Source organism: Phycodurus eques, chromosome 9, assembly GCF_024500275.1.
Source record: "Phycodurus eques isolate BA_2022a chromosome 9, UOR_Pequ_1.1, whole genome shotgun sequence".
NCBI lineage: Eukaryota > Metazoa > Chordata > Actinopteri > Syngnathiformes > Syngnathidae > Phycodurus > Phycodurus eques.
Genome location: NC_084533.1, coordinates 28,715,940 through 28,730,869, shown reverse-complemented (window position 1 = coordinate 28,730,869; position 14,930 = coordinate 28,715,940). Strand labels below are relative to the sequence as shown.

Here is a 14,930-nt window from a genome sequence, read left to right as displayed (position 1 = left end):
ATGAAACTGCATCGAAGTCTTGCCTGAACTGACTCTTCAAGTTAAGCAGCTCGTGGACAAAACTGTTGGCACCTCTCAGTTAATGAAAGAAAAACCCTCGCTGGTCACGGAAATAACTCGAATCTGACAAAAGGAATAATCCAATTTTAAAAAATGAAAATCAGACATTGCTTGTGAATTGTGGTTCAACAACAACTAAATATATAGAGAGAGATGTTAAAAAAACAACTCATGAAACTGGCCTGGACAAAAATGATGCTACTCTTCGTATTTTCTTGTCCAACCTTTTGAGGCAATAACGGCAATCAGCAATATTTTTGGGAACTTTCACTGAGGCTTCTGCACGTGTCAGCAGCTATTTTGGCCCACTCCGCAGCAAACTGGAGCCAAGTGCTCCAGTCGTCTCAGGTTTGAAGCTCGCTTTCCCGAGAAGAACGTTCCAGCTGCTCCCACAGATGTTCGGCGGGATTTCGATCAGAGCTCAAAGAAGGCCACTTCACAATAGTCCGATGTTTTGCCCTTAGCAGTTCTTTGCTGTGTTTTGGCTCGTTATCCTGTTGCAAGACTCATGACCTGCAACTAAGACCGAGCTCTTATTTCTCTCTAGACTACCTTGATAGTCTTGGAGATTTTACTGTACCCTGACCCAGATGCAACAAAGCAGCCCCAGAACATAACAGAGCCTCCTCCATGTTTCACAGTAGGGACAGTGTTCTTTTCTTGGTATGCTTCATTTTTGCGTCTGTGAACAAAGAGCTGATGTGCCTTGCCACAAAGTCCCGTTTTTGTCTCGTATGTCTCTCAGACCTTCTCCCAGAAGCTGTGACAAGCCACAAAGCTTCCAGACGAACATCCGTGGAAGGAGCTGAAACGTGCCATCTGGGAAAAGCATCCTTCAAATCTGAGATAACTGGAGCCGTTAGCGCATGGAGAGTGGGCCAAACTAGCTGCTGAGAGGTGCACAAGTCTCACTGAAACTTACAAAAATCCTTTGATTGCAGTGATTGGCTCAAAAGATTGTGCAACAAAATATTAAGTTCACGGTACCGTCATTTTTGTCCAGGCCCGTTTCATGAGTTTTTTTTTTTTGGTTCTTTTAATCATTCTTTTGAACCACAATTCAAAAGCAATGTCTGATCTTCACTGGTGAATTTTCATTTTTTTTCTTCACTGATTCTGACTTTTGTCAGATTCAAGTTATTTCTGTGCCCAGTGTGTGTTTTTCTTTCATTAACAAAGGGTACCATCAATTTTATCCACGTGTGTGACTTGAACTGTAAAGAGCAGAATCATGAGAAAACCGTAACAATGTATTTTTTTTATCAATTTCAAACTTGATGTCTGTTGCAATCCTGTTGAATTATTTCCATGTGATGAATGGGATGTGCAGCATCTACTTCACTCACTTCGCGACAACAACACCATGCGATTACTTTGAGCATTGTACAATGTATACAGTATAAGTTATGTTGCAGATGAGCATGCATTGACGATCACTGAGGGGGAAAAAATGGTAAGTTGCAAGACGTGCAGAAATCTCAAACTAAATTAAATTGCAGGAGATACAGAAAAAAAATCTCTCACAAAACTAGATTGTTGCTGCCACTGATGTGAGGAGTGTGACTCATCAGCCTGAGTTTTCTACAACTATTCATTGCCAAATAGTAAGCATGATAGAAGATAATTAAACATGTTTCAACCACTGTCAGAGTATCCTATCAGTATTGATGGGAAAAGTCAATACTCAAAACCAAATTCATTTCAACAATGCTGTGATGACAATCATTACGATGTCCCGATCCAATCTTTGAGATCGGAAATCGGTCCGATGTCAGCAAAAAAAACGATGATATCGGACTGGATCTAAACTTTTCGATTGCACCACTCTTATACACGCAGTTCATTCCTCGCTCCGCTCCAGCACTTCTATCCGGCAGCGTCCGGACGGCAACAGCTTGCTAAGGTGCTAACATAGTAGCAAGGAGGAAAACAGTGACTGTTGCTTGCTTCAACTCGTTTGTTGACGCTCCAGTTGAAGTTACTGAAAAACTAAACTCACATGATAGTATTAAACCTGTCGAATGTTCAAATACATCTCAGCCTTTGTTTCTCTCTTTGTTTTTGTTCAGAAAAACCGCTAGCTCAAAGCTAACACACAGTGAATGAAAAACACCCTTGGCGAGCTCACGAAAATTACCATTGAACTCGCGGCACTTATATTTCTTAAAATAATGAATATTGGTACACAAACCCTGTATAAAAATATACAAAAAGGCAATATAACAACACTCTCTTGCACATGTTCTTCAAACGCTGTTTAAAAAAAAAAACAGTGATAATAACAAAATTCGATTGAACTTCTACTTTCTTTGTTACTGCGAGTGTGTTTCTCATTGTGTGCACCATACCGCCCCTCAGAGGTCACGAAGTGCACAGCAGGAAGAGCAAATAAAACTAAACCCCACAAGCACCGCACATGCAGCGAAAACAAATGCTTGTTCCCACCATATGCCGACAGTAAAAATAAATCAGTGACGGAATTGAACTTGAATTATTTTGCACTTTCAAAGTACAATTCGTGTTTATTATTCATTTGGATTATCTTTCATGATTTTCTCATTGATGTTTATTGAATCTATTCAACTGTAGAATATGATTATGTTGAAGCAGTGGATATGTTGCAATTTAAATATAAACTTTGTTATTGGTTTGATTTGTCAGGATTTTCGAATAAAATTGTTTATTTTATTGAATTGTAGTACATTCCCTTGTTTAAAGTGACTTGATGTAACCCATTGGTTAATAATGAGGGGGTCAGTTTTTCCTCACACCCACCGTTGCTGATAATTGTTCTCCGAGTGATATCACTTGATCAAAGATTGCGTAACATTCCGTACGACAAAATAATTCAAGTACGTATGATAATTGTTGATATCGGATCGGACCGATATCGGCCAAAACTCAAGGTCGCAATAGTGATATCGGATCGGAAGTGAAAAAGTTGGATCGGGATTTCCCCAATAATGACAAGAAAAACAACACCAAAGCAGTTTTTGTGGCAGTTGGTAAAACATGATGCCATCTTAATCAAATGGAATGGAAATAAATAATAAAAAATACTGCTGTGGGAGGATTTCAAGTTTGTTGTCCATTATGAAACTGCGGACTTTTTCTGAAGAATGTGCTACATACAATCAAGCTGACTTCATTCAAACCACAAAATGTGATTGCAACAACAAAAAGTCAGCAGAATTGGAAAATACACTAACACATTTCAATCTATTGTTGTCAACGGCAACAGATCACCAACTGCGGGAGAGAAACGTTGTGAAAATGCGCACGGCGGGCAGCCAGAGCGCCGCAAGCGGTCGTCGTTGGCAAAGCGAATCGTCGGCTCACCTGCTGGCTCTCGAAGGTCCAGGCGCTGTCCGGCAAAGAGGCATCCAGCACGCCGATGACCTCCTTGAAGTCGGCGGTGCTGCTGGGCTTGAGCAGCGTGAAATCGCTGTACTCTGACACGGGAGACATGCAGGACCTGAAGGAGTGACTCTGAGACATGACGTCTCCTCCCAGAACCTCCACGTACTTGATGGGTCCGTCGGCGTTGAGCTGAATGTGCAGATTTCCGTCGGGCTTCCCGTCCCGCTCGCAGCGCGTGCGTCCGACGCCCGAGCAGCGAGCGGCGCCGCTCCTGGCGCATTTGACGGCCAAGGCGAGCAACGTGAGCAGAGACAGCACGGACACCGAGGCCAGAGACACGATCAAGTAAAGCGTGATTCTGCCGCCGCCGCCGCCGCCTTTCTCGCGGGGCTCGGACGGCGAGTCGCGCCCGAGCGGCTCCGAGGCGGGCTCGCTCACGGCGTCCTCCAGCAGGATGGACAGCGTGACGGTGGCCGAGCGGACCGGTTCCCCGTCGTCCTCGACCGCCACGATCAGCCTCTGGGAGGAGTCGTCGTGCTCGGACACGGCGCGTTTGGTCCTCACCTCCCCCGTGTACAAACTGAGCGCGAACAGAGAGGCGTCCGTGGCCTCCGCCACTTTGTAGGAGATCCAGGCGTTGTGGCCCGAGTCGGCGTCCACGGCCGTCACCTTGGTGAGCAGGTGGCCCGCCTTGGCCGAGCGGGGCGCCCTCAGGTGGGAGGCGGCGTGGGGGGAGGGGTAGATGACGGCGGGGGCGTTGTCGTTCTGGTCCAGGATGAAAACGTGGACGGTGGCGTTGCCGCTGAGAGACGGAGAGCCCCGGTCCTTGGCCTCCACCCCGACCTCAAACACTTTGACTTTCTCGTAGTCGAACGAGCGCATGCTGTAGATGCTGCCGTTCTCCGAGTTGACGTAAACGTACGACGACGCCGCCGGCGCCTCGGCCGCTTTGCTCTCCAGCAGGGAGTAGGACACTTTGGCGTTCTGGCCGGCGTCCGGGTCGCCGGCCGACACCGAGAGCAGGATGGCGCCCGCGACGTCGTTCTCTTTCAAATAAACGTTATAAGAGCTCTGAGAGAAGACGGGAGGGTTGTCGTTGACGTCGCCGACGCTGACGGCGACGCTTCTGCGACTCGAGAGAGGAGGAGAGCCCGAATCGGTGGCCGTGACCTCGATCTCGTACTCGGACACTCTCTCCCGGTCTAAAGCGCCGCTGGTGACCAGCGCGTAATTATTCGAAAAAGACGGTTTCAGAAGAAAAGGTAATTTTTTGGGAAGATGCAGAGTCACTTCACCGTTTTTGCCAGAGTCGGGGTCACGTACAGACAGCAAAGCTACAACTGTCCCAACTGTAGCGTCCTCTGGTATCGAACTAGGTTTAGAAGTTAATAAAATTTCTGGCGCATTATCGTTTACATCTAACACATCAACTTGCACGCTGCAATGACCTTCCATTTTCGGTAAGCCTTTATCTTTGGCACTAATGTCAAGTCGATAGGAGGACTGCTGTTCGTGGTCCAAATTATTTTTTAATAATATATCTCCACTTACGGGGTCGATATGAAACAATGCCAGCACGGACGGCGGTGCGTGTATGCCGAGAGAATACTCGATTTCGCCATTTGGCCCATCGTCTACGTCTGTCGCCTTCATTGTCATGACAAAAGAGCCATTTGGGCTGTTTTCTTGCACGGCTATTTTATATAATTTATTTTCAAATGATGGAACATTGTCATTAACGTCAAGAACTTTGATTCGAATTTTTGAGGTTCCCGACTTAACAGGGTTGCCACCATCCATAGCTGTCAGAATTAAATTATGAACAGCTTTTTTCTCACGATCTAATGATTTATTTAACACCAGTTCGGGCATTTTTCTTCCATCGTCAACGTCTTTAACCTTTAATGTAAAACATTCGTCTTTGCTGAGTGTATACGTCTTGACTGTGTTCGTCCCGACATCAGGATCCTCTGCACTCTGCAGAGGAAAATTGACACCTACAACGGTGGATTCGGCTATTTCAATGACATGTTCACTTTTGAGAAAACGAGGAGCATTGTCATTGACGTCCTGAATGTCGACTTCGATTCGATGCAAGTGCAGCGGATTTTCGACGACGACCTGCAGCGGGAGCACGCAGCTGGCGCTTTGTCCGCATAAAGCCTCTCTGTCTATTCTGTCGCTGACCAGCAGCTCGCCCTTCCCCGCATCCACGCTGAAATACTGCTTCCCAGCCTCAGAGGCGACACGCAGCTTGCGCTCAAATATCTCAGACAGTCCCAGAGCCAGATCTTTGGCCACGTTGCCCACCGCCGAACCTCGCTTGAGCTCCTCCGGGATGCTGTAACGAGTCTGCGCAGCCGCTGTAGTCCACAAGAGAAAATGCCACAAAAGAGCCTGCCGTCGCCAGTCTCGGGATCCTATTGTCTTTGTCATCCTCGCAAGCTCCGTTACAACGCGGACATCCTCTCCACGGCGACTCTGACGTCCATACAAACGGGGAAGATTTCCACGAGCGGCCCCTCAAGCCATCGGAGCGGAGCGACGAAATTGAATTCGTTTCAAGGTGGGAAAAAGCAAACGAGCAAACGAGCAAACCGAGCCGATTCCTTTCCGTCTGCGCCGCAGCTCGGTGCATTCGACGTGTTGGTGAGATTAAGCTGCGTGGGGGCAGGGACGAGATTGCTTTGTACGGTCTTCGAGCCTATTGGCTCGCTGGCCGCGCTTCCACCAGCCAATGAGAGGCGAGCTGATCCTCGTTCCCTCTTAAAGACACAGCTCCTCTTTCCCCTTTCAAGTATTGAATGGCTTTTGGGGGGCAACTGTACACACACGCACATATATGTATATATATGTATATATATATATATATATATATATATATATATATATATACATACATACATACATATATATATATATATTACCCACTGAAGTCCCTAAATATGCAACAAATAATTATCAATAACAGAAATATTTTAAACACGTGTAAATTTAAATTTGAAATAGCAGACAGAAAATAATTCAGCAACAAAAAAAAGATATCTATTAAATCCATTTCACTGTCACTGTCCACTCTTCGGGTTCTGAATATTCTCTGAAAGGACGATCGACGTACGTTTGCTCCCTTTAAACCAGACAGCATCCAAACTATGTGTTAACACGCCAATTTGAAGACAACAACAGAGAAGGGGACTTCGATGTGGCGGCTCAATGATCGCGCCGGAGAAACAATGAAACTGCATCGAAGTCTTGCCTGAACTGACTCTTCAAGTTAAGCAGCTCGTGGACAAAACTGTTGGCACCTCTCAGTTAATGAAAGAAAAACCCTCGCTGGTCACGGAAATAACTCGAATCTGACAAAAGGAATAATCCAATTTTAAAAAATGAAAATCAGACATTGCTTGTGAATTGTGGTTCAACAACAACTAAATATATAGAGAGAGATGTTAAAAAAACAACTCATGAAACTGGCCTGGACAAAAATGATGCTACTCTTCGTATTTTCTTGTCCAACCTTTTGAGGCAATAACGGCAATCAGCAATATTTTTGGGAACTTTCACTGAGGCTTCTGCACGTGTCAGCAGCTATTTTGGCCCACTCCGCAGCAAACTGGAGCCAAGTGCTCCAGTCGTCTCAGGTTTGAAGCTCGCTTTCCCGAGAAGAACGTTCCAGCTGCTCCCACAGATGTTCGGCGGGATTTCGATCAGAGCTCAAAGAAGGCCACTTCACAATAGTCCGATGTTTTGCCCTTAGCAGTTCTTTGCTGTGTTTTGGCTCGTTATCCTGTTGCAAGACTCATGACCTGCAACTAAGACCGAGCTCTTATTTCTCTCTAGACTACCTTGATAGTCTTGGAGATTTTACTGTACCCTGACCCAGATGCAACAAAGCAGCCCCAGAACATAACAGAGCCTCCTCCATGTTTCACAGTAGGGACAGTGTTCTTTTCTTGGTATGCTTCATTTTTGCGTCTGTGAACAAAGAGCTGATGTGCCTTGCCACAAAGTCCCGTTTTTGTCTCGTATGTCTCTCAGACCTTCTCCCAGAAGCTGTGACAAGCCACAAAGCTTCCAGACGAACATCCGTGGAAGGAGCTGAAACGTGCCATCTGGGAAAAGCATCCTTCAAATCTGAGATAACTGGAGCCGTTAGCGCATGGAGAGTGGGCCAAACTAGCTGCTGAGAGGTGCACAAGTCTCACTGAAACTTACAAAAATCCTTTGATTGCAGTGATTGGCTCAAAAGATTGTGCAACAAAATATTAAGTTCACGGTACCGTCATTTTTGTCCAGGCCCGTTTCATGAGTTTTTTTTTTTTTGGTTCTTTTAATCATTCTTTTGAACCACAATTCAAAAGCAATGTCTGATCTTCACTGGTGAATTTTCATTTTTTTTCTTCACTGATTCTGACTTTTGTCAGATTCAAGTTATTTCTGTGCCCAGTGTGTGTTTTTCTTTCATTAACAAAGGGTACCATCAATTTTATCCACGTGTGTGACTTGAACTGTAAAGAGCAGAATCATGAGAAAACCGTAACAATGTATTTTTTTTATCAATTTCAAACTTGATGTCTGTTGCAATCCTGTTGAATTATTTCCATGTGATGAATGGGATGTGCAGCATCTACTTCACTCACTTCGCGACAACAACACCATGCGATTACTTTGAGCATTGTACAATGTATACAGTATAAGTTATGTTGCAGATGAGCATGCATTGACGATCACTGAGGGGGAAAAAATGGTAAGTTGCAAGACGTGCAGAAATCTCAAACTAAATTAAATTGCAGGAGATACAGAAAAAAAATCTCTCACAAAACTAGATTGTTGCTGCCACTGATGTGAGGAGTGTGACTCATCAGCCTGAGTTTTCTACAACTATTCATTGCCAAATAGTAAGCATGATAGAAGATAATTAAACATGTTTCAACCACTGTCAGAGTATCCTATCAGTATTGATGGGAAAAGTCAATACTCAAAACCAAATTCATTTCAACAATGCTGTGATGACAATCATTACGATGTCCCGATCCAATCTTTGAGATCGGAAATCGGTCCGATGTCAGCAAAAAAACGATGATATCGGACTGGATCTAAACTTTTCGATTGCACCACTCTTATACACGCAGTTCATTCCTCGCTCCGCTCCAGCACTTCTATCCGGCAGCGTCCGGACGGCAACAGCTTGCTAAGGTGCTAACATAGTAGCAAGGAGGAAAACAGTGACTGTTGCTTGCTTCAACTCGTTTGTTGACGCTCCAGTTGAAGTTACTGAAAAACTAAACTCACATGATAGTATTAAACCTGTCGAATGTTCAAATACATCTCAGCCTTTGTTTCTCTCTTTGTTTTTGTTCAGAAAAACCGCTAGCTCAAAGCTAACACACAGTGAATGAAAAACACCCTTGGCGAGCTCACGAAAATTACCATTGAACTCGCGGCACTTATATTTCTTAAAATAATGAATATTGGTACACAAACCCTGTATAAAAATATACAAAAAGGCAATATAACAACACTCTCTTGCACATGTTCTTCAAACGCTGTTTAAAAAAAAAAAACAGTGATAATAACAAAATTCGATTGAACTTCTACTTTCTTTGTTACTGCGAGTGTGTTTCTCATTGTGTGCACCATACCGCCCCTCAGAGGTCAAGAAGTGCACAGCAGGAAGAGCAAATAAAACTAAACCCCACAAGCACCGCACATGCAGCGAAAACAAATGCTTGTTCCCACCATATGCCGACAGTAAAAATAAATCAGTGACGGAATTGAACTTGAAATATTTTGCACTTTCAAAGTACAATTCGTGTTTATTATTCATTTGGATTATCTTTCATGATTTTCTCATTGATGTTTATTGAATCTATTCAACTGTAGAATATGATTATGTTGAAGCAGTGGATATGTTGCAATTTAAATATAAACTTTGTTATTGGTTTGATTTGTCAGGATTTTCGAATAAAATTGTTTATTTTATTGAATTGTAGTACATTCCCTTGTTTAAAGTGACTTGATGTAACCCATTGGTTAATAATGAGGGGGTCAGTTTTTCCTCACACCCACCGTTGCTGATAATTGTTCTCCGAGTGATATCACTTGATCAAAGATAGCGTAACATTCCGTACGACAAAATAATTCAAGTACGTATGATAATTGTTGATATCGGATCGGACCGATATCGGCCAAAACTCAAGGTCGCAATAGTGATATCGGATCGGAAGTGAAAAAGTTGGATCGGGATTTCCCCAATAATGACAAGAAAAACAACACCAAAGCAGTTTTTGTGGCAGTTGGTAAAACATGATGCCATCTTAATCAAATGGAATGGAAATAAATAATAAAAAATACTGCTGTGGGAGGATTTCAAGTTTGTTGTCCATTATGAAACTGCGGACTTTTTCTGAAGAATGTGCTACATACAATCAAGCTGACTTCATTCAAACCACAAAATGTGATTGCAACAACAAAAAGTCAGCAGAATTGGAAAATACACTAACACATTTCAATCTATTGTTGTCAACGGCAACAGATCACCAACTGCGGGAGAGAAACGTTGTGAAAATGCGCACGGCGGGCAGCCAGAGCGCCGCAAGCGGTCGTCGTTCGCAAAGCGAATCGTCGGCTCACCTGCTGGCTCTCGAAGGTCCAGGCGCTGTCCGGCAAAGAGGCATCCAGCACGCCGATGACCTCCTTGAAGTCGGCGGTGCTGCTGGGCTTGAGCAGCGTGAAATCGCTGTACTCTGACACGGGAGACATGCAGGACCTGAAGGAGTGACTCTGAGACATGACGTCTCCTCCCAGAACCTCCACGTACTTGATGGGTCCGTCGGCGTTGAGCTGAATGTGCAGATTTCCGTCGGGCTTCCCGTCCCGCTCGCAGCGCGTGCGTCCGACGCCCGAGCAGCGAGCGGCGCCGCTCCTGGCGCATTTGACGGCCAAGGCGAGCAACGTGAGCAGAGACAGCACGGACACCGAGGCCAGAGACACGATCAAGTAAAGCGTGATTCTGCCGCCGCCGCCGCCTTTCTCGCGGGGCTCGGACGGCGAGTCGCGCCCGAGCGGCTCCGAGGCGGGCTCGCTCACGGCGTCCTCCAGCAGGATGGACAGCGTGACGGTGGCCGAGCGGACCGGTTCCCCGTCGTCCTCGACCGCCACGATCAGCCTCTGGGAGGAGTCGTCGTGCTCGGACACGGCGCGTTTGGTCCTCACCTCCCCCGTGTACAAACTGAGCGCGAACAGAGAGGCGTCCGTGGCCTCCGCCACTTTGTAGGAGATCCAGGCGTTGTGGCCCGAGTCGGCGTCCACGGCCGTCACCTTGGTGAGCAGGTGGCCCGCCTTGGCCGAGCGGGGCGCCCTCAGGTGGGAGGCGGCGTGGGGGGAGGGGTAGATGACGGCGGGGGCGTTGTCGTTCTGGTCCAGGATGAAAACGTGGACGGTGGCGTTGCCGCTGAGAGACGGAGAGCCCCGGTCCTTGGCCTCCACCCCGACCTCAAACACTTTGACTTTCTCGTAGTCGAACGAGCGCATGCTGTAGATGCTGCCGTTCTCCGAGTTGACGTAAACGTACGACGACGCCGCCGGCGCCTCGGCCGCTTTGCTCTCCAGCAGGGAGTAGGACACTTTGGCGTTCTGGCCGGCGTCCGGGTCGCCGGCCGACACCGAGAGCAGGATGGCGCCCGCGACGTCGTTCTCTTTCAAATAAACGTTATAAGAGCTCTGAGAGAAGACGGGAGGGTTGTCGTTGACGTCGCCGACGCTGACGGCGACGCTTCTGCGACTCGAGAGAGGAGGAGAGCCCGAATCGGTGGCCGTGACCTCGATCTCGTACTCGGACACTCTCTCCCGGTCTAAAGCGCCGCTGGTGACCAGCGCGTAATTATTCGAAAAAGACGGTTTCAGAATGAAAGGGGAGCCTTTAGGGATCCGCAGCGTGACTTTGCTATTATTAGCAGAGTCTGCGTCACGTGATGTAAGCAGAGCCACCACTGACCCACTCGGTGCGTCCTCCCGGACCGGCTGCGGTTCCGAGGTGAGGATAATTTCTGGAACATTATCATTCATATCAACGACGTCAATCTGCACACGACAGTGACTCTCCATTTCAGGCATCCCTTTGTCTTTGGCAGTCACTTCAATTCTGTAAGACGTAGCTTTCTCATAATCTAAATCTCCTTGTAAAAATATTTCACCCGTTTCTGAATTTAATTTAAACACAGACGACACCAAATCAGGTGTGCGCATGCTAAAGAAATATTGGACTTGTCCGTTCGGTCCCTCATCTGCATCAGTCGCTGTCAATTTAAGTACGAATGTATCTTTTGCCACATTTTCTTGTAAGGACGCTTTATAGAGACTTTTGTCAAAAACGGGGAAATTGTCGTTGTTATCAAGCACTAAAACAGTAATTTGTGCAGTGCCAGACATGACTGGATTGCCTCCGTCTAAAGCAGTCAGCAGGAGCTGATGAGAAGCTTTTCTTTCTCTGTCCAGTGGTTTTTCTAAAACTAACTCGGGAACTAATTTCCCATCCTCAACCTCCTTCATTTTCAAAGTGAAACAGTCGTTTTTAGCCAAGGTGTACGTTTTGACCGAATTACTCCCGACATCTAAATCCTCCGCGCTTTCCAAAAGGAAACGAGTGCCGACTGCGGCTGATTCCGCTATTTTTAAAGCGAGTTCATTCGTATGAAATCGAGGTGAATTGTCATTAATGTCCTGAATGTCGACTTCGATTCGATGCAAGTGCAGCGGATTTTCGACGACGACCTGCAGCGGGAGCACGCAGCTGGCGCTTTGTCCGCATAAAGCCTCTCTGTCTATTCTGTCGCTGACCAGCAGCTCGCCCTTCCCCGCATCCACGCTGAAATACTGCTTCCCAGCCTCAGAGGCGACACGCAGCTTGCGCTCAAATATCTCAGACAGTCCCAGAGCCAGATCTTTGGCCACGTTGCCCACCGCCGAACCTCGCTTGAGCTCCTCCGGGATGCTGTAACGAGTCTGCGCAGCCGCTGTAGTCCACAAGAGAAAATGCCACAAAAGAGCCTGCCGTCGCCAGTCTCGGGATCCTATTGTCTTTGTCATCCTCGCAAGCTCCGTTACAACGCGGACATCCTCTCCACGGCGACTCTGACGTCCATACAAACGGGGAAGATTTCCACGAGCGGCCCCTCAAGCCATCGGAGCGGAGCGACGAAATTGAATTCGTTTCAAGGTGGGAAAAAGCAAACGAGCAAACGAGCAAACCGAGCCGATTCCTTTCCGTCTGCGCCGCAGCTCGGTGCATTCGACGTGTTGGTGAGATGAAGCTGCGCGGGGGCAGGGACGAGATTGCTTTGTACGGTCTTCGAGCCTATTGGCTCGCTGGCCGCGCTTCCACCAGCCAATGAGAGGCGAGCTGATCCCCGTTCCCTCTTAAAGACACAGCTCTTCCCCTCCCTTCTGCAAGCCTGACATTGGTGCTTTTGTGCCAATTCTGATTGGTTTTCATTGCACCGAATTATGTTAGAGTACATCAAGAAAACATCCCAATGCCTTTAAATCAACAAAAGGACAAGCTAAGTCTCAACTTTACATGCATAACGAAAATGTATGGTGGCAATGACTTGTTATGATTCGAACACGGTTGTGACGTCATCGCAGGCGTCACTGTCCTGCACTTATGGTGCTGAATTGTTTCTGTGTGAGGAGGAGGACACGCAGTCAACATGTGAAATTGACGTCGGTATGATATTGACAACTGTTTTATGGACTCAGAACAACTCTGATGAAAAGAATAAATAGTGTAAACATCAATCAACCTCACCACTTATTTGTATTTGATTGACACGAGATAGACATTAACTCAGTGAAAGTATGCTTTACATAAATTGAAACAAAAAAAATAATAGTGAATGTATGCAGTCATCACTATCTATTTGAATGCAACAACGCTAAGTTCAATTCATGCTGTTGATTTTATTCGGTGCGTTTGTTTGACTCGTAAAGAAAGTCGCTGTCCTCACTCGAGGTGCTGAATTGCGATGATTTCACGAGGTCCAAATTGACAAAAATATTTCTTTTTAAACGCTGTGGTGCGGTCAACAAAATATAGTTTTTTGAATACATTTTCTTTGTGGATTGATTCAATTTCAATTTTCCATGATTTACTGACTCCCCTTATTTAGTTCTGTATTCATTTGTAATTTAGTCAGGCACCATGCTGGCCACCTATGACTCCTCACGGGGTCCTTCGCCGACAGAACATTCTTTCAGGGATGCCGTACGTCATTAACAATCAAACGAACGTTGCCAATCACTGTCGGATTTTTGCAGGGTTTTTTCTCTTCAATATATTTCAAGTTATTTGACTGGATTTCAAAACAGCTGCCGAAGCTGATGCGAGTGGAGCAAACGCTGTGGCTGCGTCGGCTGTTTCGCCACCCAAGCGACTTCATTTGGCAGCTTGACATCATCATCATCATCATCATCAAAACTGCCGAAAGGATTGTCGGTACCCCCTTACCCACCCTTAAGGACTTGCACGCTGCCAGAACTAAGACAAGAGCGTGCAAAATCCCCTCGGACCTTCCGCATCCCGGTCACCGGCTCTTTCGGCTCCTGCCCTCAGGTAGGCGCTACCGATCGATACAAACTAGAACTCGCAGACATTCCAACAGCTTCTTCTCTCTTGCGATCAACTTCTTAAACACCGAACCTACAGTTCCATTGCAACATGCTGCCATTTTTTTTGCCTGGAGTTTGTTGTCACATTTCTGCCAAGCCAATGATACATGACTCGTGCACTCGCTGTCGTAGTCTCGCCACGCTGCACTAGTTGCATATCTGTTGTTGACCAATACTGGCCACTCGTGCCAGAGTAGCATCTGCCCCACAGGAGTATCTGCAACATTTGCACCATCGACATTGTCCCAGATGATCGCACTACTTGTCACTTTAAACCGCATCCACTCCTTCAAGTCTCGGCACCCTTTGCACAATTGTCATTGCACCGCACGATTGCAATATTAGTCCTTCGAACTGCTCTAAGTGCGAGAGGACTCTGCATCTTTTACACAAATGTCCCAAAAAAAAATGTACCGGCATTACCAGATAACTATTAACCCTTTACTGCTCAGTGACTGTTTTTTTGTTTTTTTTGTCAATGTCTTTCTGTCTCCAAAGTGTTCTCTGTCAATTGACCGTCTGTTGTCGTAGCAGAGCGGCTCCAACGACCGGAGACAAATTCCTTGTGTTTTTTTTTGGACATACTTGGCAAATTAAGATGATTCTGATTCTGAATTTTAGAGTCACTGTCCGCTGTTGTGGTGCTGAATGGATTCAGTTTGAGCACAGAAGGCATCAGACTGACGTTTCTACCATGAAAGAAAATGTTTCGCAAAACTACATCATCATAACATTTCAAGACTGCAGATGAGCGCGCAGTGAAAGGACGGCTGGCTCACCAAAATGCTCATTTAATATTACAATCTGTTATTTTCAAAGTTTTATATAATGCTATTACTGTT

The 14,930-nt window shown here is 46.1% G+C and overlaps 3 protein-coding genes across 21 annotated transcripts in view; all 3 read right to left on the bottom strand.

The window, feature by feature from the left end:
• LOC133407442 (protocadherin gamma-C5-like) overlaps nucleotides 1–14,930 on the bottom strand; it is a 276,972-nt gene that overhangs the window by 37,192 nt on the left and 224,850 nt on the right. The window lies entirely within an intron of this gene.
• On the bottom strand, nucleotides 3,289–6,064 carry LOC133408059 (protocadherin gamma-C5-like). The gene has a single exon (XM_061686545.1). It carries the CDS (start codon nucleotides 5,854–5,856, stop codon nucleotides 3,289–3,291), a length of 2,568 nt encoding a protein of 855 aa, XP_061542529.1. The 5' UTR covers nucleotides 5,857–6,064.
• On the bottom strand, nucleotides 8,996–13,917 carry LOC133407446 (protocadherin gamma-C5-like). Its single transcript, XM_061685373.1, has one exon. It carries the CDS (start codon nucleotides 12,505–12,507, stop codon nucleotides 9,943–9,945), a length of 2,565 nt encoding a protein of 854 aa, XP_061541357.1. The 5' UTR covers nucleotides 12,508–13,917; the 3' UTR covers nucleotides 8,996–9,942.

What these genes read in the sequence shown, in the direction of transcription:
- LOC133407446 (XM_061685373.1), bottom strand. Translation starts at nt 12,507, where the DNA reads ATGACAAAGACAATAGGATCCCGAGACTGGCGACGGCAGGCTCTTTTG.
- LOC133408059 (XM_061686545.1), bottom strand. Translation starts at nt 5,856, where the DNA reads ATGACAAAGACAATAGGATCCCGAGACTGGCGACGGCAGGCTCTTTTG.